At 35.8% G+C, this 26,080-nt stretch overlaps 1 protein-coding gene across 1 annotated transcript; it reads left to right on the top strand.

The window, feature by feature from the left end:
* The first annotated feature begins 2,026 nt into the window (after nt 1-2,026).
* On the top strand, nt 2,027-25,776 carry LOC129003871 (26S proteasome regulatory subunit 8). Its single transcript, XM_054432197.1, has 8 exons — nt 2,027-2,151; nt 5,590-5,734; nt 6,906-7,129; nt 8,000-8,192; nt 17,972-18,104; nt 18,916-19,069; nt 20,019-20,228; nt 25,540-25,776. The coding sequence occupies exons 1-8, from the start codon at nt 2,131-2,133 to the stop codon at nt 25,678-25,680; spliced, it is 1,221 nt and encodes a 406-aa protein (XP_054288172.1). The 5' UTR covers nt 2,027-2,130; the 3' UTR covers nt 25,681-25,776.
* The last annotated feature ends 304 nt before the right edge of the window (nt 25,777-26,080 follow it).

Here is a 26,080-nt window from a genome sequence, read left to right as displayed (position 1 = left end):
TAAATGTTTATATTTTTATTTACAAGTTTTACATATTTTACAACTCTATTCCTTTTTACTAGGCCTATAGACTTCCCAGAAACAAAACAACCCTGGGCCTATTCGCGCCGCGCAGGTTTGTAGGGTTCGTCACACCCACTTGCGCGAACGACGTGATTTTTTTGTTTCTGCGCAGGTTGTTTTGTTCTTGGGATGTCTATACCTAGTTTTTTTTTTTTTTTTTTTTTTTATAAAAGACTTCTTTTAATCTTTTATTGATGCTAATGTGTGACTAGATTACTCGTTGACAAATCGATTTTAAAAGTCAAAGACCAATTCACAAGTGTTCAAATTTCATATAGGCAATGCTCAGTAGATATCCATTCTATCACATCTTTCAGTGTATGTAATCTAAAACTAAATTGACATCTTTTTTATTTATTTACTTATTAGTGCAAATTTGTGATCCATTTAACTGCTTGACTTAAAAACTTGTTATCCATATTGTCAATGTTGATGGCAATAAATGGATTTGATTTGTTTCAAAAGAAAATTGCTTTGGACTTGCTTAAAGATGATTAAGTTTATGTGTATATTATAATAGGCTAGTAAGACTATGTACATATAAATGTTTTTTCATTTACAAGTTTTACATTTTTCACAACTCCATCCTTCTATCCACCATGTAATCTTAGGTCTCATGGAAACCCTCAACAATTTTAAAGATATGTGGTTATGTAAAATGTAAATGCAAAGCATTATTAAACACGAGTTTTTGTATTATTATTTACTGTAATAAATATTGTTACCATTGAAATATTTTTACTTAAATAACAAAAACAAATGTTAAAAGTCTACGACCGGTGTGGTACAAATCAATGTGTTCTGTTCTTCACTGAACACTGTGCAGTAAGTTCTAACCATAGACTAACCAACACAAGAACACAAGGGAGTAGTTTGATGATGGTTCTATTCCAACACTATGTGGGGAATACTCAGGATAAAACAAAATATTGTAAAATGATCTACAGTAGTGCAAAGTGGTAGAAGTAGGCCTATTGATTTCCATCCTCAGAAGTCAGAGTACCAGAAGAATTGGTCTTATAAAATTTAGGGAAAAAAGACATACAGGTACAGTAGGCCTATATTTTTGGTAGGTTGGGCAATGACTAGACGTATAGACACTTTTTATTTAATCTTAGTCACATGCTAATTCGAATGATTGAAGATAGAATATTTCAATACAGGGTTGTTGCCATAAGAAATAATTTCTTCTTAGTTAAAAGTATGCCTAAGTTAAGACAGGTAGGTACCAAAATAAAAATATCTAACATTTTAGCAAAATTGGCCAACAGTTACCCAAAATCAAAATGTGATCAAGTCAAACCTTGGAAATCAATAATAAGTTTGATTTCTTTTAAAGCCACACTCAATTCACAGATTTCAATTTTTGATAGAAAATAAGGCCTAAACTTACTACAGTATTATTTATTTATCTAGGTCTGAGTTGAGATAGTTAAACAAAGTGATAAGTTAAAGCAGTGTCAGTGTAGCCTAGGCTAATGACTACCTGACAGATATTACTATAGCCCACGTCTATTATTTTCCTTTAATTTTATATTTTATAACTCAAATCATTCAATTTAATATAATTAGGATGTATTGTTTTAGTTAGAATTATAACATTTTTCTGGTGTTATTAACACTTCTCATACCTATTAATTAAATAGACAAAAGAAGTATTACTCAAAGTGAATAATAACCCTTTTTTATTGAAGTACATCTATAAAGTAATAGTAAATTTAATAACGTTTTAGAGTGATATCGTATTGTTTTGGGGACACGTCTCTTTCCTTTCCTCCTCTCAGTTAGTTTGTCAGTTGTCAGTTCTCTCCCTCCGCGGCTCATCTCCCCCTTATCCCCACCACAATCCAACTTAGCTGTGCACCACTGTGGAAGGTTGTGCCGCTAGACGCTAGTCTGAGACTGCTCACTGCTAAGTGCTCCTTAGTCCTTCCTGCTGACCTGACTCGACTGTGCTAGTCTAGTGCTGTCGGGGTCGGGTCTCGGGTCGGTAGAAAAGAAAAGAAACTAGAATAGATTTAGTAGAGAGAGAAACGAACGAAACTAACTGCTGGGAACTCCACAACAATGACAAACACAAATTTTGAGGTGAATAATTTGTATTTATTATAATCTAGAAGCCCTTTTATTTTCTTAGACTTTTATTCTTTAACAAAATAATTATTTGAAATTAATTTTGAGTATCAAACATTCCGATTCCATTCTTTGTTAAAACCATTGTCATTTCCATTTGGCTAACCTCAAAGTGTGGTCTCTATGAATGATACTTGCTTATTTAAATAAAACGAGCTATCGATTAATACCAAAGTATCGGGTGTACACATCAATAAGTATGTCAGAGTGGGACAAAGTTACTTCAGTTAAAATGGCCCAAAATTCTCACAATATCCAATTTGGTAGCAAATTTCCTTCCAGGCCTAGGCTTAAGTTAGTCTATTACCAAAACAAGGGTTTGTTCTAGGCTAAGTTTGTCAAGTATTTTGCTTACCTAATGTAGGCCTATTCAGTGTTAAGTTAACTTAAGTAAAATCATGTAATGCTGTGGGTAAAAACATTCTAAACAAGTTCAAACTTAAAGCACAGAAATTAACCCTACATAAGCTAATACAAAAATAAATGTTGTCGATACTAGCGTCCAATGTCACCAATATTAACTAAACTTAAGTTAGACAAGATAAACGAGCTTCAAATTTTACAATGCGATGAGAAGTCTACTTGTGTTGGTTAGTCCAAGGCCCCACTAGAAAAACATGCCATGCTGCAGGATCCATGACGTCACACTAGTGGATAGATTCATTGATAGATTCACTGCTATATTCCATATGTTTTAGGTAAATAAGCCGGCTGTTTGTCAGATTTTAATGGTAAGATTTTACTTAGTACAACTATCCACCACTGTGACGTAGTGTTGAGCTGCCCGCACTGCAGCATGGCCTGTTTTTCTAGTGGGGCCTCGGTTCGTCTAAGGTAGGCTGGGATAAAATAAAGTGAAGTTTTTTTTTATGTTTCACTTTAGGATCTATCAGAATTATAAGTTAGGCCGATTGATTTAGGCCTATACATTATCTTAAAGGGGATTTAGGGAAATAAAAATAGCTTGAATGAAATTAGGATCTTTAATTTACAGTATTAACTTAGGCCCTATCCGTGTGGTACATGCAAAAGGCATTGTCAAGGTTAATAAACAACAAAGACCTATTTACACAAATTTTACGTCATATCTCTAAATTATAGCCTAGAGATGTAAAATAGGCCTACCTGCATTTTTAATTAATTATTTATGATTATTCAGCTACACACTAAGGCTTAATAAGCCATGCATGTTGTATATTTATATTTTTATCAAATATCAAGAAACTCAACGTAAAATGATTATTGTCGTGTAGCCGATTGGAAGGTGTGTATTGTGTAGCCTATATATTTTACTTTAGTTTAGAAAATTAGAACATACCTACTATGCAAATTACATGCACAACAATTACTGGTACTAAATAAATATTGATATACTATTGGTCCAAATTCATACTTAAAGACTTTGAAAATGGTGTCTGTAGGTATATGTTTATGTAGTATATTTAATTTAAGTTATAGGGGGAAGGGTTTGTTGAATAAGCTTATTTTTAACAAAACATATTTTTAGTTGTAGGCCTACTATTGATAGGTATACCCATATTTGAAACTTAAGGTCTATGTATCAATTTGAGTCTTGATTATGAGAAACATTCTATCAAATCTTTGGTCAGTAATTTTGTCAACACATTATTATAGTCAAAGAGGTAACAATTTATTATTAAAGAATAATTATTTCTTATGTGATCGTTGGTATTTACCCAGCCCATAACATCATCTAAGATTATAAGAACGTTCTTATAATTTTATAATTCCCCACCTACGGTTTTAAAGTTTTGTCACAGTTTATTGGCTGAACAGATCTATGATATATTCAATGCATCACTGGCAAATAGTATTTACCCTAAAGCATTTAAATCGGCCTATGTCATTCCTATCCACAAATCAGGAGCTATTAATTATGTTACCAACTCTATAGTAGTATGCCTTACTCAAATCCTGCCTGCCGTGGCCAAAGTTTTTGAAGACATCTTTCTTAACCATATCAAGCTCAAACTGGTTAGCATAATTTGTCCTCAGCAGCATGGTTTCATGGCAGAAAGGTCTACTGTTACCAACTTAACACTTCTTCAGTCAACAATTCAAGAAGCCTTTGTCACGAACAGTCAGTTGGATGCTGTATATTTGGATTTCTCCAAGGCGTTCGACGCGGTGGATCACACTCTCCTCCTGCGGAAGCTGCTTGTCCAGGGGTTTGGAAACGGAGAAATAAAGTGGTTGGCCAGCTAGGCCTACCTCCAAACCAGAAAGATGTACGAGAACTTTGTGTCCGCAAACTCGCCTGAGTTGATCTTTTGCTCTGGGGTTCCACAAGGATCATTGCTCAACCATTATCTCTTTTCACTCTCTATAAATGACCTGCCTGGGGCTCTTCAGAGGAATTCTCTACTTTTTACTGATGATGTGAAAATCTTCTCTATCATATTTTCAGAAGACGACTGCATACACATTCAGGAAGATTTCCACATGGCTGACCACAGCGCCAGACCAACAGGATGAAAATTAACATCAAGAAGTGTGCTCCATTGTTGTCATACTCCAATAATGTTTGAATATACAGTGTGTGGTGAACCCTTAACCCGAATTCAGCAGGTAAAGGACCTACGTGTCATTTTGGCACCTTCACTAAACCCCGATGTGAGTAACATAACTCACATCTGCAGCAGAGCAAATAGAATGCTTGGCTTTGTCATCCGCTATTCTAGACACTTAAGCGATATGATGGCTCTGAAGACTGTGCATTGGTGGGCCAGATTCAAAAGATGCCTAATTGAAGAACTGGAGGGCATTCATAGAAGGCTCATTCAAATGATTGGGGCTAGGACCGGAATTCCTTACCGGCACGTCCCAATTGAAGACATTTCCCTTCTGTGGTTCATTTCACATCTTTGGCTCCAGTCTCTTGTGAGTCGTAGGTTTTTGCTGACATTGTGCTGCTACACAATATCCTCAATGTAAGGTTGACTGTCCAATGAACAGCAAAAAGGGCCACAAAAACCTAGGATGATCCTGTGCCTGGTATTATTCAGGTCACCATCATCCTAGACTTACTTGTTGCAGACATCCACATACTGTATATATTAATGTTGATTTGCCTCATATTTCTTAGACTATTTATCTTGTTATAGTTGTTGCTGTGGTTGTTATCTATTTATATATTTATTGTCGTTGTTATATATATTTATTGTCATTGATACATTTGTACTTATATTTATTGCTGGGTGATTATTGTAAAAAAGTGTATTTGAATTATGTTACAGTCACTTGAGAGAAATAATTTATTTATGTCTAGTTTATAAAATTGGAGATTGCCAATAAATATTCCACTTCTTCTATTATTCTTTTCTATTTAAAGGCCATTGGTTTTCAAATTTGAATAAATTATATCTTTAACAGATGGAGGTTGATGAAAAGTCGGCCAAAGGAGAGGGCTTCCGGCCGTACTACATCACAAAGATTGAAGAGCTTCAGTTAATTGTTGCAGAGAAAAGTCAAAACTTAAGACGTCTCCAAGCCCAACGGAACGAACTCAACGCTAAAGGTACAACTGATACAAACCTCACATTGCATTCAGTGGTCCATTAGGCCTAAGCCTAAAGAGATGTCTAATTATTTTAATTAATTTGTTCAGCCATATATTTTTTTACCGCTGTCATTTAGTTAGGTACTAAAATTAAAAATTTGCTTAACATATTTTCAGCTCCCTAGCAATATTTAGGCCTACTATAACGGATATTTGCAGCATTATGAACTATTTGTTGGTAATCGTATTGATGATTATTGAGATTGAAAAAAATTGTTTTCAGTAGGCCTGGTTAGTTGTTAAATCTACCTAAAAGCTATTTGGTGAAGTAGGCTAATGTTTATTCATTTTTTAAGACAGTTAAGGCATTTCACTCATGCTTAAAAAAGTAGCTTAGGCTAAATAAAAAAAACATTTTTAAAATTGGTCTCTACTGAGGACCGTTCATCACGTTTTAAAAGACGACATATGTCCATTAAAATATAAAAAAATGTCTCTTCTTAACAATTTTCTCATTTACCAGTTTGTTTTCTTTTTTAACTTTCAACTGACTAACCTAGCCTACCGGTATCGAAAAAAAAAAAATTGAAGACAGAATCTTTTTGAGGAAAACTAATCCTTTCTTGAAATAACCTAAGTTGGCGACACAGGCATATTTTTTTCTCTCTTGCAAGAAGCTAACTACAGCATTTCAATAGGTATTTATTTATTTATTCCCTAATCATCACACAAGTCCTCAATTAGCTGGATAGCTCAGTGGTTATAGTGCTCGCATAGTATTCAAAAGGTCGCCGGTTCAACCCTGAGAAGAGTATAAAGCTTTTTGATGGTTCAAAACTGGACCCAGCTGTCCTTGATCATTGGATTTTTATAAATAGTCCTGGCTAACAAAAAAGTTGGTCTTAATCAGGAACACATATACATAAGGCATCTCAATCATCTTTATTCTACGCTCATCCTTCACTCATATTTGGGTTCAAATACGCACCTAGGTGGTGTCCCCATCTTAATTGATAATTATAATCCCAATATATTGTATTGTACGTTAATATTTCCTTTGCTTACAAATGTTGATGTCACAACATTATTTAATATCCTACCTATATCGTGTATGCAATGTAAATGTTTTTAATGAGAAAAATATATAATAACTTTGTAGTTGTGTTTACTGAAAGTTATTGTTTTACAGTGAGAATGTTGCGTGAGGAGCTACAGCTGCTACAAGAGCAAGGCTCGTACGTAGGGGAAGTTGTAAAGCCGATGGACAAGAAGAAGGTTCTCGTCAAAGTTCATCCTGAAGGAAAATTTGTCGTAGATTTAGACAAGAACATTGATATCAACGACGTGACACCTAACTCACGTGTCGCACTGCGCAACGAGAGCTACACTCTCCATAAGATTTTGCCCAATAAGGTACAGCAAGACACAGTCTATTAAATTGTAGGCTCAATATTTTCTTAGTACTAGTAGTATATGACTCGTTAGTTTTTGTATCAGGTGCCTATTAACACATTCATTGACTATAATTGGATACTGAAGTAGACATCCCATCTTTATTGACCAGCCGTCGCCAATTTTGTATTGAAAAAGAAGGTAGTTATGTGAGCCAGTCACAGAATGCTCTAGGGTGTAAAATTTCATTTTCTACCTTATTTTAGGCTTCTGATCAAGTTTTTTGGTCATAACTATCTCCATAGCCCATAATAAGTCTTTCCATTAGTTTGACTTGGTAAAAAAAGTTTCCATATTCAACAGAAATTATTAATTTATTTAGATCAGCACAATCAGTCAAGGTGATTTTGATTAAAGATCTGGCGAAAAATTTATCATGGGGATGGAATGTCTAGTTGTATCAATAGTCAAAGGTACTAGTTTCTGTAGACGAATGGCATCATTCCTATAGTGGCTATAGTCTCGCTTCTGGTACCTTCGAAATTCTCTTAACTTGCTAAAAAGTTATGTTATGAGAATTTCAGTTAGGACTTAAGGTGGACCTATATTACATGGTGGCCATCTTTATATTCTTGATGTTGATCTATCTTGATTTTGGCTCATTCTTGCTTATAGTTGATACTGGTCGATGTTGCACACGTCAGGGATCCCTTGAAAAATGCTGTATTGTTTCTAAAACGATTGACATATTTTAACATGTCAATGTAGTGTCACCGTTGTTTCCAACACACAGTAACAATCAATCACACTATGAAATTTGGTCTTGTAGATAGGCCTTCTCCATAGATCCGACGAAAGTGCTGTGGATTTTGATGTCTCATGATTTCTCAGGTGGATCCTTTGGTTTCCCTTATGATGGTGGAGAAGGTCCCTGACTCTACATATGAGATGGTGGGAGGTCTGGACAAGCAGATCAAGGAGATCAAAGAAGTAATAGAACTGCCTGTCAAACACCCAGAACTTTTTGACGCTCTTGGTATCGCACAACCCAAGGGTGTACTGCTATACGGCCCACCTGGCACTGGTAGGCACACTCGTATATGTCTTAGACTACTTACATATCTCAGTTTGAAATTCATTGTTGGTGATGGTGAGTTAATATTGTTCAAAGGTTTTTGCGGACATTTTCCATCACAATGGTAAATAAACGGTCACAGCATTCTGACACATACTTTCTCCCATAAGCTTGTCATCAAAAGTTGTAAGTGATATCAGCAAATTTATATCATCTGCATACATTGTGGTATTATCAAAAGGTGTGATGCTAGACAAACACTTAACATAACACAGAAAAAGTAATGGACCCAGAATAGAGCCTTGAGGGACTCCGATTTTAATAGGTATCTTTGATATTTGAATTATGGTGTATTGATTGATTAAAATGATTAAGATGTTTAACTTCAACAGTTTTCTGTTTTTTTTTTGTTTTTTTTTATCTGAGTCAAATTATGGTAAAGCCCTATTTTCTATCCCCAGTTTTTGAAGGACTACGAGTAGGCTTAAATGGGATACGCTGTCAAATGCTTTACTAAGATCCATAAAAATGCCAATTGTTTTATTACCCTTATCCAAAGAATTTAAAGCTGACTCAATAAAATCAATCCTGGCTGTTTGTATTGATTTCCCAGCCTTAAAACCATGCTGCTCTTTGTCTAACAGTTTGTTACCCTCTAAAAATTCTGTTAACTGAATAGCCATAACTCGTTCATAAATTTTGGAAAATACAGGAAGTAATGACAGTGGGCGATCGTTTGCAACTTCTTTACAGCCATCTGCCTTTAATGGAGTCTTGGCCGTTAGAAATCTTTAACTTGTCCAGAAAAATACCTGATATAAAAGATGAATTTGTTACATGACACAACAGTTGCACGACTGCCTTTAACTCCACTCCAGGCCGCGACCTTCGAAGTGGCAACGTCGCAAGTAGCGTTGAAACGGCTGTTTTGTTTGGAAGCAGCTAATGGTATTTGTGTATTTGCGAAAGCTTAGTTACTGGACTATGAAAATATTGAGTTTTGACTCCACTTAAAATGTACAGATATAGATTTTCAATTGATATTGTTTTGGTTTTCAATTCTGTATGTTTTATTTTCAATATTTTAATAAATTTATGTTTATAAATGTATATATATAATTCTGTAAGACCAAATTTTTACCAGAAAATTGTGGACGTCCGGTAAGTTGCAGAAAAATTGGGAGGGGTCTTAAATTAAAGGTCTTGACCCCAGGGACTCAGGAAGAATAGCAGAATTCCCATAAAGTTATCAGAAAACGAGATAAAACGTAAAATATCCACCATAAGAAATGCATGGGGACTGAAAAACGTCTGCATTCTATCAGCTGTTACTTATTTATTTGCAATGTTTACATTTATCCCAAAAGTCAATGTTGGTAAATAATGTTTCAAAATGAATTGTGTTTATTTTTTTTGTTTTCCGTTTTTATGATGAGTGAAGTAACTAGACAGGGTAGGGGAAGACCTGCAAGACATGGAAGAAAGTCCAGGAATTAAACAGACTTAACCCTTTTACCGCCACGGACATAAGCAACATTGTGCGCGAAGACCGCCGAGCGCTACGTCAGCTGACTGTCTGAAGGTCGCCAACCCATCAGCTGGCGACACGACTGAGAATCGCTGCGGCGAAATCCACTAATTTGCCGACATCTATTGAAACGATCATAACTCCGCGTAAATAATAGCTAGACCTTTAATTTTTTGTTTGTTTTGTTTGTCTTTAACTGTTCTACATGTACATATATAGTTTGGAAAGCTTATACCACTTTTTAGTTTTATAAATATGAAAAAGTTTTAAAAAAATTGTAAATTTACTATAAAATTTCAATTTAAAAATTTTAAAACGTGTATATATATAACTTTTTTATGCATAAACTATACATTTTCGGAAACATAATTATCTTATGAGACCACAACAACATTTCTAAGAAGAAATATTCATAAATAAAGATATACTATTAAAAAATAACAAAAGTTGTATTTTTCACAAAAAGGCATTTTTGGGATATTTGCTAGGTACAATTATTGCTCTGTAACAATTTAGCCATTGCAGTTTTTCTACGTGAAATTATTACATCTAGAAATATTTTCCAGTTAAAAACAAGCTTCCTCATAGCACTATAAAATTAAATTCTAATTCTAAATAGTTTTGAAAATTATTTTGCTGAAACTCACCAAAATATTCCTGGAGTTGAAGTTTCTATGTTTCTATGTCCAGGGAGTTAAATGACACACACACAAATTAAAGGAACACACAACCAGTTTTTAAAGAGTAAAATTAACAAATTTGAGTAATATTTACATATTTACATACACAAAGGCGTTTATGTCTATTGTTGACACTTGTGACGGGGCAGACAATCCAAATGGCAACCGGCCTTGCAGTTGACACATACGGTTCTGCTGCGTCTTCTCTTGCCTTCCGGGTTATTTTTGCCACTACATACACAGCATATTTTTTCCTTGTGTCCTTCGAGTTTTTCCACCCCAAACCCTTTCTTGTTTCTGGGACCATCACCGCCGCCATCACCACCATGAACATTTGCCGCGTTTTTGGCTGTCAGCCATTCATCTGCCAGGGCCTCGATTATGGAGATTTGAAATTGTAGTCGGGAAACAGGCTTGTCAGTGTTTTGTTTGTATAACACGTAGGCATTAAGTACCATTCGGCCGAATATATTAAAAATAACCTTCTTCCAATGTTTCATACATCTCCTCTCATCCAAATATGTATACAACATTTGATCCGTCCCGTCTATTCCCCCCATTCCATTATTATATTGGTAGACGATGTCCGGTTTATTTTTGATCACAACCCTGCCAGATCTTCGTATTGCATACCTTACGTTCCTTGCCACAGATTTTGTTGACAGTAGAATAAATTGAGATTTGTTAGTAGCTTTCTCCCGGAATGCCATCTGCAAAACCGCTCCCTTCCTCACATAAACCTTTTTACCAACTGGGTACTTTCCTTTGAGTTGGCGAGGAATACCCTTGCGATCCAACCTTTGTGTTCCGGTTAGGTATGTAGATTTGCTGTACAAGTATCTGGCAAGTTTTTTTGTATCAAAAAAATTGTCTAAAAACAAGTGATATCCCTTGTTCAGAAGATTTCCCATCTCGAGTAGTTTTACCACGACTGTCGCCCCTAATCCATATTTATCTATCCTTGCACGGTCGGTTTCGTACCTAGCACCCTTGTAGCAGTAAAACTGTGAGCAATATTTGGTTAGAGCATCGCACAGGACCCAAAGTTTTATGCCCCACCGATGGTGCTTCTTTTTGGGGATATACTGTGTCATGGCAATCCGTTTTTTTGTTCCCACCAAGGATTCATCCACTGACAATTTTTCATAAGGGATATAGTAAAGGCGAAAAAGACGGTTGCAATGGTCAATTAGCGGTTGAAAACGCCCACATGGGTCGTAGTTCGGCTCATTCTGATTTGGGAGGGTGTTTGGGTCAACCAGATGAAAAAACTTCAATAAAATTTCGAATCTATTTCGACTGAATAACTTGCTAAACCAGGAGTTAGATTGGGAAGAACTGGTAAACCAGTAACTCTCGACAGTAGGTTTTTTGATGATTCCCATGTTTAGGATTACGGAAATGAAACCTTTCATTTCTTCCACGCTTGTGTTTACCCAAGATCGCAGTCGGCTTCTGGGGCTTATATTGCCCTCACGATAACTCAAATACCCTTGTGCATATTTGTTTGTTTCTACTGCAAATGTGTTCAACAACACATTGGTAAAAAATAAATAGAAGTAAGCTATTGGGCTGGAGTTTCGGGGGGGACAATGTCTGGGTCCGGCCATTTCCGTAAAAGGAAACATTTCAGGATAGCCAGGATCTTGACCGTCTTCTATTTCCTCCCACTCACTACTTTCACAATCAGAAGTTTGTGCCGGTACTCTGGGTCCTGTAGGTCCATTTTGATTACGCCCACGTACACGTACACGACCACGTCCACGTCCAATGCTAGAACCTTGTCCTCTTCCTCGAACGATCGAACGATTTTCAATGCGTTGCATATTCTCTGGAATGCCTGGGTCGTCCTCATCTGAACTGCTATGTGTTGCAACATCTGGAGGCCTATCTAATGCCATGGTTTGATTTTCCTCAGATCGTTGAGACACTAAACCACCTGAAGGTCCAGGTAAATTTATATTAAAACCAATAGGCCTACGCCCACGATCCATGTTCAGAGATAGCAGGGATTCTAAACGAGTTTGTTGCGGATCCGGATTATACGTCGGATCTTTGTCTGTATCATCCACAATGTCGTCAGAGTCGGAAGACGATATATCGTCAAGAAGGGAATCACGGTCTTCATTGTCACTAAGTACCTCGTATCCACTCGCAACTATCTGGTTCACAAGTGTATTTTCACTTAAGGGCGAAGCGGGGCACCTTTACTCATTTCTAACACTAGCACAATATAAAAATTACTATAAAACTTTGTTATAACTAACAAAAGGCGAAATCACAACATCACTGACCACATACAACAGTAAACAGTAAGACAATGACAGAAATCCCGCCAACAGACAGATTGCCGCCAACGTCAGGTGGCGTAGACAGCGTGGCGCCAAGACGTTTGGCGCGAGACCACGGCCTACTTGATCGAAACGACTTTACACGTTAGTATATTGTAAAAACTACCTTTAACAATAAAAACAAAAAGAACAGCCATTTATAATGATTCCATGCCTTTAACAAGACATGAAATTAATGGAAATCGGTCTATAAATAACCGCGCAGTAATAAAAATACGAAAATACGATCTAATCGGCCCGTGGCGTTTCTCGCACTGAACTGCAGCGACGATCATATCGGCCCACGGCGGTCTTCGCGTCAAATTTGCGAGCCGATGAGATCGGTCGGTGGCGGTTTACACGACTTCAGGTAAGTCCGATCTAATCGGCCCGTGGCGGTAAAAGGGTTAAGAAATGCAAAAGAGAACGTCATGTAGGGCCTAACTGTGAAAGAAATCCAGAAGCTGTTTTACAACCTGTCTTTAGAAGAACGCTGGAAAATCAGTTGAGTGTTGTTTCTCACAATCCTTGCATGCATTGTGGCGCATTTCACTTCGCAGAGGAGGCCTCAAATGGACATTTCAAAGCATGTTGCCACAATGGACATGCCACAACCACAAGTAAATGACGAACTAAAAGAATTGTTTTTACATGATTCGAACTTCATAAAAAACATAAGGCAATACAACAGTGCAATGGCTTTTGCGTCGCTTTTCGCTACACAAAAAGAGATTCCGGGAAATGGGCATTACTGTCTTAAAATTCAGGGACAAATTCATAGATATATTTCTGACTTCATAATAATTAGGTAATAATAATTTTTACGCCACACTACATTATTTAGACGAACTTCCCACGCAAGGATTCAGTCCAGAAAACAGCTGTTTGCCGCCAGCTTATTCAAATGGGGTTTCATTGCGTGATACTGTTCTGCAATGAGTTTTACCGGACACCAATCAGCTGATTACACTGTATTTGCGTAGGTAGCAATAATTGGTTATAAGCAAAAACATAACCTCTCTTAGAGGTTATGACTAGTGATTTTTAGTCCTTTAGTTGGTGGAAATATATAAGGATTTGTACAGATTTATTAGTATGGCGTAGGGATGGACGGGATTGAATTTATAGTTCGGGACGGGACGAGACGGGATTTGTATTTCCTTCCCGATTTTCGGGACGGGATTTTTTTCTGTGCATAAAAAGAAAGTACTGTATTGCAGTTATCAAAAAAGACATACAAAATCAATTTTTACCATTTGTGGCACTGATCTATAAAAACCAAAAAATGAGGTTGGTCGTGACTCGCGGGTCACGGGGTGGTCGTCTGTATGACTCCACGGTCACGGCGCGATCGTCGGTATGACTCCGCGGTCACGGGGTTATCGTCGGTATGACTCCACGGTCACGGTGCGATCGTCGTCATGACTCGCGGTCACGGGCGCGATCGTCGGTATGACTCGCGGTCACGGCGCGATCGTCAGTATGACTCCGCGGTCACGGGGTTATCATCGGTATGACTCCACGGTCACGGTGCGATCGTCGTCATGACTCGCGGTCACGGCGCGATCGTCAGTATGACTCCGCGGTCACGGGGTTATCATCGGTATGACTCCACGGTCACGGTGCGATCGTCGTCATGACTCGCGGTCACGGGCGCGATCGTCGGTATGACTCGCGGTCACGGCGCGATCGTCAACATGACTCGTGGTCACGGCTCGATCGTGAGCATGACTCCGCCATCACGGCATGATCGTCAGTATGACTTCGTGGTCACGGCGCGATCGTCGGTAGGACTCCGCGGTCACGGCGCGATCGTCGGTAGGACTCCGCGGTCACGGCGCGATCGTCGGTATGACTCGCGGTCACGGCGCGATCGTCGGTATGACTCGTGGTCACAGCGTGATCGTCGGTAGGACTTCGCGGTCACGGCGCGATCGTCGTTATGACTCCGCGGTCACGGCGTGACTGTCGGTATGACTCCGCGGTCACAGCCCGATCGTCGTTATGACTCGCGGTCACGGTGCGATCGTCGGTCCAATAATCGCGGCCACGGCGCGATCGTCGTTATGACTCCGCGGTCACGGCGTAATCGTCGAAATGACTTCGTCTCCTGCGTTCGCGGACCTATCGCTAGCAATAACGGCGTTATCGGCACTCGCGAAGCGGAAAAATTGCCGACGATCGGACCAAATCCCGTCCCGAAAAATTCCCGAGTCAAATGTAATCCTGTCCCGATAATCGGGAATATTTTTTTCCCGAAAAATTCCCGAAATTTCGGGACCCGTCCATCCCTAGTATGGCGTACACTATCGTACGTAACTCGTCCAAAATGTGTGTACCGGACTCGTATGGTAATCCATACAAGTCCGGTAATCCATACCGGAACGACCATACTCGTCCGGTAAACATTTATTTTTAGGACTAGTAACGTAATATACTATAACCTTTACATTTGGTTCTCAAAATGGAAACTATAACAGAATTCGTAAGATTACAAAACAAATCTTCAATTTTAAACTAAAAAAGATATGCAATGTTTGGCTGTATCGATCGACGTATGATTTCAGCTCTGATTCGTCGTTCTCCGGGTTTAGGCCAAACCGTGTGCACGTTTCCATTTGTTAATATGTTGTGTTATTGATTTAATCATTATTTTACAATTATATTTCATTGACACATCAAAAGCAACTAATAATAAAGTGTGAATCAATGAGCTGATGTCACCTGTCTGCCATTTTAATCTTATGGGATGTCCAACACTAAACAACCCTACTTGCAACGTTGCCAATTCTACCAGGCCGCGGCCTGGAGTTAAAGGTAGCCGTGACGGTAGTAACAGATAGGTTCTGGCATGTTTTATGATTGTTATAGGAATATCATCATAACCGGTTGAAAACTTATTATTGAAGGACATGATTAATTTTTCCAGCTGATGAGGCTATACTAGTAGGAACAAAAAGTTTATCAGTAGGCCTATAATTAGGCAAAGAAATGTTGGAAGAAGCTGCAACTTGATTTAACTTAGGAATTACATTTGTCTCAACTAGATTAATATAATGATCATTAAACATATTGCCAATTACACTAGGATCTTTTATTTATGATCCATCAGAGTTCAGTGCTATATTTGTTTAAATGTGCTTATTTTGAATATTAATTTTTTCTCCAATCATTTTCCAAGTAGTTTTACTAACATTTGAAGATTCTCTAATTTGTTTTTCATAATGTTGAACTTTACTGTCAAAAAAGTCCACTATATGCTGGGCTGAGGCTGTACAATGTGCTGCCTGCAAACCATATATTGTTAAATGAAAATTATTTTAAAGATAAAATAGGTGAACTCTTAATTGACAGAGCCTTTTATTTAATTGCAGATTTTCACAATGTCCCTTTAGTTTAGAATAGTTTTTATCATTTCAATTTTGTTAATTTTATATTATCATCTTGATTACTATTTTATTTTTTATATCCTGATAATTTTAACTCTGACAATGCACCTATTCTGTATGTAACACATGTAAAGAATGTTATGTTATGTGCAAATAAAATATGTCTAAATGTCAAACATCTTTTTAAATGACACTCCTACTTAAATTAAGATCATGAGACGACCTGCTTAGTTCAGTAAAATTTTGTTAGTTCCGATTGCAACTCCTACAAATTATAAGTTATAACATTTGTTCTTAGTGTTAAAGTGTTTCCTACTTTTTTCTTTTGGAAAACATACATTAAAATAATAAAAAATATCTAGAAATACGCCAAATTTAATTTCAACTGGGTTACAATACACATTATTTAACCAATTTTGTACAGACAACATGTTTGAAAATGTTGGTATATTTTGTTCTGTAAAACTTCTTTTATGCAATGTTATATACTCATTATCATTTCTAAAAGAATTTGGTAAATTTACTTCAGTAATTTGGGCATCATGATCAGATAAACTAGAAATTTAACCTTCAGTTTTAGTTAAATTTGTAGGAATATTTGAGATAAAATTATGTATACAAGTGGCAGTTGTAGAATTTACTCTAGTTGAAAATTTTACAAGATACTTCATACCATCTATTACTTATTTAATACGCAAGCAGATTTTTTGTGACAATTACTCCTCCGAAACTACTGAACCGATTGTCATGTTTTTGGTGTCATTTTAAAGAGCGTAACATGAAGTTGTGCAGGAAACTTTCTGTTTAGGGAAATAATGAGAGAGTGAGGCAATGGAGCCCTTTAAAGTTTCGTATTTCTCCATAAGATTAACATTGGAAACAAAAATTGTTATGAAACTCCAGCTGTTGTCAGAAATCAAAAGTGAGAAGAAGAGCATATGTTAATTGCAAACATGCAATAAGTTTGCTAATTTAACAGTTTGCTGCAAACTTGCTGACTTGGTTGAAATTCGTTTTAAAATAACGCCTGTAATACTCAGCAATTGCTCGATTTCGAGCAACAGGGACACTAGTAACTCTTTAATACATTATTAAGTTCTAAGTGCTCCCTTGAATCCACCAAAACATTGATAATTATCTCCCCACCAATTATATACATCTTTTTATCAAAATGTTAATTAATGCAATTGGGCGTTTCACAAATTCAAATGGATCTGAAGAGGGTGAGCGATACACAGCAACTACAATAATAATTAATGTTAACAAAGACAGTCATCATACACTACATACAGGAGGAGGTAATGAGGTAATTGTAAAAAAACTTTAAAAAGTTGGAACAGAGCAGACGTGAGCACCCTACAACAAAAACTTTGTTGTCAATACACATCCCACAACTTGGTTTTGTAAAAAATAATTATGTATGAAATGAGTTTATGTTCTTAATTATTTTGCTCATGTAGCTTAAGTGCTATTATTTCAAGTCAGTCATTAAGTTTACTATACACAAACGTCATGTTGCCGGTGGGTCATGAACAAAGTTGAGGCAACAGCCCAGGCAATCTTGACATATAATAATCTTACCTAGAACGCCGCCATCACCACTGCAGTGGCTTCGGTGTACCACAAGTTGAGAAGCTTTTTCCCACAACATGACAAGAACTACTCACTGTATGCTCAGCTTAGTTCAGTATTTCAGAAGTTTTAGTTTAATATTTATATATTCTACATTGATTCGATACTTGCCAATTATTTTCTTTTCTCTGATCTGTTTTACTGAAGACACTAGTTGTATTGGCTAAGCCGTTTGCATGTATAAATAAAATAAAGTTGTAGATCAGTTTGTGATGTAGACCTATTGCAGGTAAGACGCTGCTGGCTCGAGCCGTAGCTCACCACACAGAATGTACCTTCATCCGAGTCTCTGGTTCAGAGTTGGTACAGAAGTTCATTGGAGAAGGTTCACGGATGGTGCGAGAGCTGTTCGTCATGGCAAGGTATGAATGTTAACCGAGCCTATCACAAGCAACTCAATAACTTTGATATCGACTAATTTCACTTTTTATTGTAGTAATGTAGGTTTTTGATTAGTCACGTGGAAACAATGTGGAATTATTCTTATAATTTGGTACTAAAATTGGTTTGATTTAATTTGAAAAAAAATTTTAATGTCAAAGAATCTTACAAATTGTATTATACTTTTATACCTGCTGCGACGTCGTTGACCAGAATTTCTGGATACACTGTGTCAAGGATAAACTAAAATAATATTTAATATTTACAATAATATATTACTGTAACTGTGTATATAACTGTACAATTAATTACACTACTAAAACTGTTGTATTATTATTATATATATATATATATATATCATTGTAATCTAGTGATAAAGATGTAGCCTAATGGATTGGTACATTGCTTTGTACATAGGATAATGTACGTTTTATAATGTTGGTAGTCCTGCTGTCGGTTGCTGAATGTTGATGTACTGTTGTAGAGAATGTCTGTCAATAGAATTTTACCAACATTTAAATTCCCTAACATAAAAATAAAACATAACCTAACCTAACCTTAAAGTCAACCTGTTCTATAAAAGCACTGAATTAATTAATTAATTTCTATAGATCTTGACAAATTATATGCTGGAAAATGTGTTATATTTTTATTAAATATTTACAATTAAGATATCATGTTTAGTAATAATGAAGGCCAACTTTTTGACTCCTTAAAACACTGATTAGGTACAACATTTTGCTTACAAGCTTATATTATGTGATGGCTCATCTGTGGTTATTATTCGTTCAGAGAGCACGCACCGTCCATCATTTTCATGGATGAGATAGATTCTATCGGCTCATCTCGTATTGAGTCAGGCAGTGGAGGTGACTCTGAGGTGCAGAGAACCATGTTGGAACTGTTGAATCAGCTGGACGGATTCGAGGCCACCAAGAACATCAAGGTACTGCAGTCTGGGGTGTTAAGGGTTAACACATTTGCAAGCCAGTTGTTTGCAAGTGCCTTGAAGTATTTTCCAGATCTATGTTTAACATGTCTTTTTACACCTGAATTATTATGATGTATTTATTTACTACAGAATGTCATTCATAAAATTACAGGACATTTGTCAAAGCTATACGTTAATAACTTAACTATACTCTGTTCACAAACTGTAGGCAGTTTTTGGGGAAGAAGTCTCTCCTCTTGATCCTACCTTTAAAACAATAGCTTAACAGCTGAGATTTTTATCACGTCAATCAGCTACAACATATGTAAGGCAAAAGAAGTGGTGGAGGGACTTTTCCTCAAATCAAAACCGCTTAAACTTTATGAATTTTCTTGATTTTCTGAAATTCCACACAACATTTTGATGAATTCAATGCTCCCAATTTTCACTCTGATATTCATTACAAGAGAAAGAAGTCTTACCCCATACGAGGTTTTACATTTGTGTGGATTGCTAACATTGTTTGGCTGGCACCAAGTTACATAATGTTGGGACGCTGAGGTGACACCTTACTGTGTTAATCTATGGCTCATTTCATTTCTCTGTATGTCTAATGTTGTACACAAGGTCTGTGTGACTCCCAGAAAGTGGACATACATCCATTCAAAATTGTTTGAAAACTCGCCTACTTATCAGAAAATGCTGAAAGAAACTTAACATTTCTGGAAGATGGTTTTCATGGACTTCTGGGATGCACTTTTCCAATAATTCTTGATCTTGCAAAACATGTCACTTATCTCTGATTAGCCCAGCCTAGCATCCATTTTAGGCCTGTCCACACCTGGAAGGAATCCATCAGTCCATTTTTCCTACTTTTTCACTAATAAGAAAACTGCTTCTAGATATTATATTCTTTTTTAATGTTCAGTTCCTCTTAAATCGTTCTTCTCTTTGAATTTTTCAGGTTATAATGGCAACCAACCGCATTGACATTCTGGACCCGGCACTGCTCCGGCCAGGCCGTATTGACCGCAAGATTGAGTTCCCCCCACCAAATGAGGAGGCTCGACTGGACATTCTGCGCATTCACTCTCGCAAGATGAACCTGACTCGAGGCATCAATCTGCGCAAGATTGCAGAGCTCATGCCTGGTGCTTCTGGCGCTGAAGTTAAGGTCAGTTTTTTTTGTTTTTTTTTTATATTAGTAGGTATAAACGGGAATGTTGCTGGAAGTCAACAGTCCCGGAAGATCAAATAATTTATACCTGTGCCGCTAGGTCAAAAACTACAATGTTTGCAGTGTCTGTAGATCAAAAGTCCCAGTAAGTCAAATAGTACAGTCCGAGCTAAAAACGTGGTCTATGTTAAAGCAATTGACTTATTGGGAATTTGACCTAATGCAACAGCAGTTTTAATATAACAAAATACGGTAAAATACAAGTTCAGTTTCGCTGAGTCAACAGTGCCGGAAGATCAAAAGCAATAAAAGTGAACGTCGATTCAGTGTAAAGTAGACCTCCTGCAACGCTTACTACACCAACAAAACTCGCTTTTAGTTACTTCGTGTTTTGTCATAATTAGAATAGAGCTAAAATTATCATATTTGGTACATCGCTTATCTATTCATGCTTCTTGCCAACTGTTTGGTCAACACTGTAAATAGGTATAGTTGATGTAATAAAAAGCCTTTCGTCAAAATTAGTGGCATGAAATACACGCAAGGACGATCTGAAAATTTCTGGTTATTATATACGATTGTAAAAGGAGATCCATTTAATTTTAGAACTATTTTATGAGTTATAATGTAGTCTACACATAAACTGTGTAAATGTATTACGCCTCGGAAGGGTTGAAACCTGTCCAACTATCATATATATTATTAAAACGTAAATGGGGGTTTTTCACATTCTGAATCAACCAGTCTACGGATTTTCATTATTTTTGTGATGAAAGAAAGATAATTTTGAGAACTAGGGAATGTCAAAGCCATAATTATAATTAAGGGTCCCAGTTTTTTAGAAATTAAGTTTTAATTTTTAAAAAGTCTAGCAGCCGACGCTAACCTTCTAAGCTAGCTTTTAGTACAATATAATTTGCTTAACATAACAGCTGTAAACATTCAGCATTTGTGACACAAATTCAGCATTTGGAAACAAATGTAAAGACACATATTATTTAGAGTTGACTTATTTATACTATGTGTAATGATGACCATTGATACATTTAATTCTTAGGTATGAGTATGGAGGATTAATTAAATATGCATAGTAAAATAGTAGGATGTTCAAATTATTTTTTAAAGGGATCTTTGTAATCATCGATTTGTTTTAGTCCCATATAATTTGTTTTAACTAACAGCTGGTTGAATGTAATATTGTTCTATATAACTATTAGGTTTTTGGCGAATTTCCCATATAGGGAATAAGCTATTACCGTAGTACTTATAGAAACACCTGGACCCGGGACCGATTTAATTTTTCGTTTTGAGGCCCCTAGAGGCCAAAAACACCATCCGTTCAAATTCATATATACAGGGTGATCAGAGGAGGCCACCATTGGGAAATCGGAAACGGTAAGAATTAGAGAAAACTTTAAATGGGGGACATTCCTTTATTTTTTGTGGCAGTTAAAAATATGATTTTAGTTTTTTTATCATGTTTTCGGATAGAATATGCAGTTTAAAAACGTTTTTAGCCTTGACATTTTTTCGATAAACCCACTCGTTTAGGAGTACAGCATATGGAAAAATGACTTCCGGTGTACATTTTACATCATGTAGCTCCTAAACGAGTAAGTTTAGAGCAAAATTGCAAACTGTAAATTAGTCTTAGAATTGCATCTACATTCCTTAAAGACTATAACATAAAAAGTTTTCCACTTTTCAAGTTTGCCGCCATTTTTTAAATAGTATAATTCATATTTTTAATGAATTTTATGGTCTTTTTGGAATGTGGATGCAATTGTTAGACTTTTTTACTCTTCGCATTTTTGCTATAAACTTACTTGTTTATAAGCTACATGATGTAAAATGTACTAAAAAGTATTAGAAGTATTAAAAGTATTACACCGGAAGTCATTTTTCCATAGGCTGTAACTCCTAAACGAGTGGGTTTATCGAAAAAATGTCAAAGGTAAAAAAGTTTTTAAATTACCTATTCTATCCGAAAACATGATAAAATATAGGGTTTTCCATAAGAAATTTCATATTTGGCCAAATGGCGGATGAATTTCAAAAAACTAGATACAGTAGTACCACCCTATGCGACATATTCTAACCAGAAAATTGTAATCGTATGATTCTATAAGCATTGGTAGGATTGCATACTACACAAACATTATTTCAAGGGTAATAACAGTTACAATTTCCGCTGACTTTAAAAGAGTCAACTAAAATATTATACTAATGGACACACAACTAAATGGAACAACTAATGGAAATACTCACGATGTACATATAACAGTTCGATATAAGCATTGAGTGTACACGTCAGTAGATACGTGTATACCCAATGATATAAGCAACGGTTCTTGCAATTTATTGCTTATTGTTTTTTAGAGTTGTTTTCCGGACTTACTCACACTCGTATAAGGTTGTCCACGTTTGTCATTGATAATGTAGCCATGTTACACCCATTATCACGAATATGTTTACAAGTTTTCCGTCTGTTTTTGAATAACAATACATTTTTTCACATACTTAAGAACCACCTGATTTCGTGCATTACATGTTCGTCTCAATTTTATTTGCTTTAGTAGGCATTCTTTTGGTTGATGAGGACTTCAATCGGTCCTTTCGATGATTGCTCATGAAATATAGTACTTTGTCCCTTAATTTTTATTGTTTGGTAAAATGGATTAAATTATCCAGCAAACCCAAATTGAAATAGTAAATATAGTATTTCAAACAAATCAGTAACATGTTAATAATGTAGCCTACATTATATCCTTGAATTGCATAACAGCAACTAATTGAGCTGATCCTAATATAAATAAATCAATATGTTCTTCATAGGCATAACATGGGTTCTTTAAGAGCCACTGGGGCTGAGCCCAAGGGATTTAAAAAATGTAAGGTTGGTTTGCAAATGTATTTGACACGCTCTTTCTAATGAGACATGAATGGTCAAAATCGCCTAAGAAATTCGGAGGAGTTCAACGGAAAAATTTCGTGTTGGCGTTATACAGTATGGTTGAAAAAGTCCTGGATTGGCTATATTTTTTTAAAAATATAGATAAAGTAGTGAGACTTGGTATATCAATAATAGCCATAAATATCTACTGTCTTAAGCTATTGTCACTTTTTTATCCCTTAAGGGGGATGGACCACAAATACTAAGACAACATTCTTATATAATTTTAATACTATTTTACCTGTTTTTGAAATGCCAACCATACAAATACCATACAGCTAAAAATAAGTGAAATAGAAAAGGTTTTGGTTAAATCCATTTAAATTGTTATTGGACACTAGTAAGTACTAGTGCACTTGCTGCTACCTCCCCCTACGGTTTCATGTATTCCTCTCAATCAGTTCAAACCTAGGAGGATTAAACATTAATGTTAATTAATGTTAAATCCAAAACAACCTGAAACACCCAACAACCTGTGTTCAAACCTGAAACACCCAGATCGAAACTCGCCTGTCGTTATTTTAACATCACCTTTTTTTTACTATATTTTTCAAAAAAGAAAGATTATATTGATTTATTTTGGATTTAAAAAATGTGAACGTTTTATTTTATTAAAGATTTATGGTGATACGTAAATATTGTGGTGTAGTAAAGTATATTATATTGTAGTTAAGTGTTAAATTTTGAAGTTTTAGGGTGAATCGAGATGAATCTTTTTTTATAACATGGGTCCCTACCTTAACATACATACCAAGTTTCATAAACATCGGTTGAAAAAGTGTAAAGATAAATATTTGTATGTAAAAAATACAAATTGGCGGATATCTAATTTAACGAAACGATTTTGGAAAAAATGTTATCGTTCATTTTCTGTTTATTTTGACCCAAGGAATTACTAGGTAAAGTATCTCCCCGCTTATTTTTAACACCCTGTTTATGATGTATTCTTATTAATATAAGTGAAAAATGTAAGCTGGTAATACAGAAAGATGTTTTATAAATAATATGAATGTACTGGTGATCTGTATTTCATCTTCTTCATGTCCTTAGAACTGTAAATTAAAAGTCCACTCAGCAGTCGCATCGTACGATGTAGTTCTTTCCATGCGTTGCGAAATGCTAAATTTGCCGTCCTCTTCAACCCAAGTTATCTATTGAACCACTGATTGTAAGAAATTCAAAAAAATATATTTTACGCATCACACTTTTGGCTACAACTTTGCCACAGACAAAACCTCTCTAACCCAAAAACAAAAAAAAATCTCGCATGCTAACTTTTTCATGTTAGAAATCACGATTTAAAACTATTTCACCATACATATCAATTTTTATTAATTAGATCGGTAAATAGTTTAAAGTTCCAACAAAATAGTCATCGAGTAGGACTAACCAAGAAGCTCTGTGCCAATTTTCAAAATTTTAGCACAACTTTAAGTACACCAAAACACGAAATTATTGAAGTCATGCGTCGAGAGGACTATCGTTGTTTTTAACAGATTATACTTTTGACCTTCCGGCACTGTTGACTCAGCGAAACTGAACTTATATTTTATCTTATTTCGTTATATTAAAACTGCTGTTGCATTAGGTCAAATTCTCAATAAGTCAATTGCTTTAACATAGACCATGTTTTTAGCTCGGACTGTACTATTTGACTTACTGGGATTTTTGATCTACAGACACTGCAAACATTGTAGTTTTTGACCTAGCGGCACAGGTATAAATTATTTGACCTTCCGGGACTGTTGACTTTCTGCAACGCGTCCGGTATAAACAATAACTCATTGTTTAAATTTACTTGTTGTCAATCGTAACCGATCTCGTTTTAACTGATCTCTTGTGTCAGGTGAGGTTTTTTATGCAAGTTATAAGTGTTCCAGTAAAAAGGAGTTTCAATAAATTAGTAGGCCTACTACTAATAGGTAAAGTTACTACTCTACAGATAAGTTCATAGATTTTGTAGAGTATTTTCAACCTGATTTAAATTTAGTAATTATTAGGGATTTTAGTTCCTATCAAAAATTTTTTAATTGAAAAGCTTTGACACCCTTTTATTCAATTATAAAATATAGCTACTTGCGTTGTTTGAATCAGAGTACTTTGTAAATCATTTGAAAAGAATTTACAAATTTCGTTCAGTACCAGAAGTCGAAATAAATGCAAAAAGTAGGCCTGACTAAATCGACCTTAAACCAACCAGTTAATATTTTTTATTTAATAGGAGTACACTTGACATGAGCCAACACTGCAATTAATTTGTATTTTTATGTTTTTTTTTTTTAATTATGGAATAAATTTGTATTTAAAGTTTGTATTAAATAATAGAAATACAATAATTTATTCAATGTGTCACAGGGAGTTTGTACTGAGGCGGGGATGTACGCTCTACGTGAGCGTCGTGTTCATGTCACTCAGGAGGACTTTGAGATGGCTGTCGCCAAGGTTATGCAGAAGGACTCAGAGAAGAACATGTCCATCAAGAAGCTCTGGAAATGAACGCTTTATCTATTCATATAATTCATTTTCCTTAATTCACTTAATGTTTTTGTTTGTTAATAGATTTAGATCAATTAAATTTATTTTGTACATGTATGATGTGAATTATTTAATGTCCCTGCCTTAGTTATTGTTTTAATTTTTAATACAGGATGAGTGGAGATTTTGATTTGATTTTTTTTTACTTTTTACTAAGAAGGGGCATCAAAACAACACCACTGATATAGCTCTCATTTGGGGATAATTCAATTAAATGCTGCCTCAATTGATTCTAGCAACACCTTGATTTATTATTATCGACTGATCTATTCCATTAAATTTAAATATGTGAAAGGATCAGCACTCTTAAAATTAAATTAGGTAACAGTGGTTCAGATTGTTAAAAATTTTAATGTACTAG

The sequence above is a fragment of the Macrosteles quadrilineatus genome, unplaced genomic scaffold (genome assembly GCF_028750875.1).
Source record: "Macrosteles quadrilineatus isolate MER2022 unplaced genomic scaffold, UCM_ALF_1.0 Scaffold_9__3_contigs__length_116548681, whole genome shotgun sequence".
Lineage (NCBI taxonomy): Eukaryota > Metazoa > Arthropoda > Insecta > Hemiptera > Cicadellidae > Macrosteles > Macrosteles quadrilineatus.
This window is presented reverse-complemented; position numbering and strand designations above follow the sequence as displayed.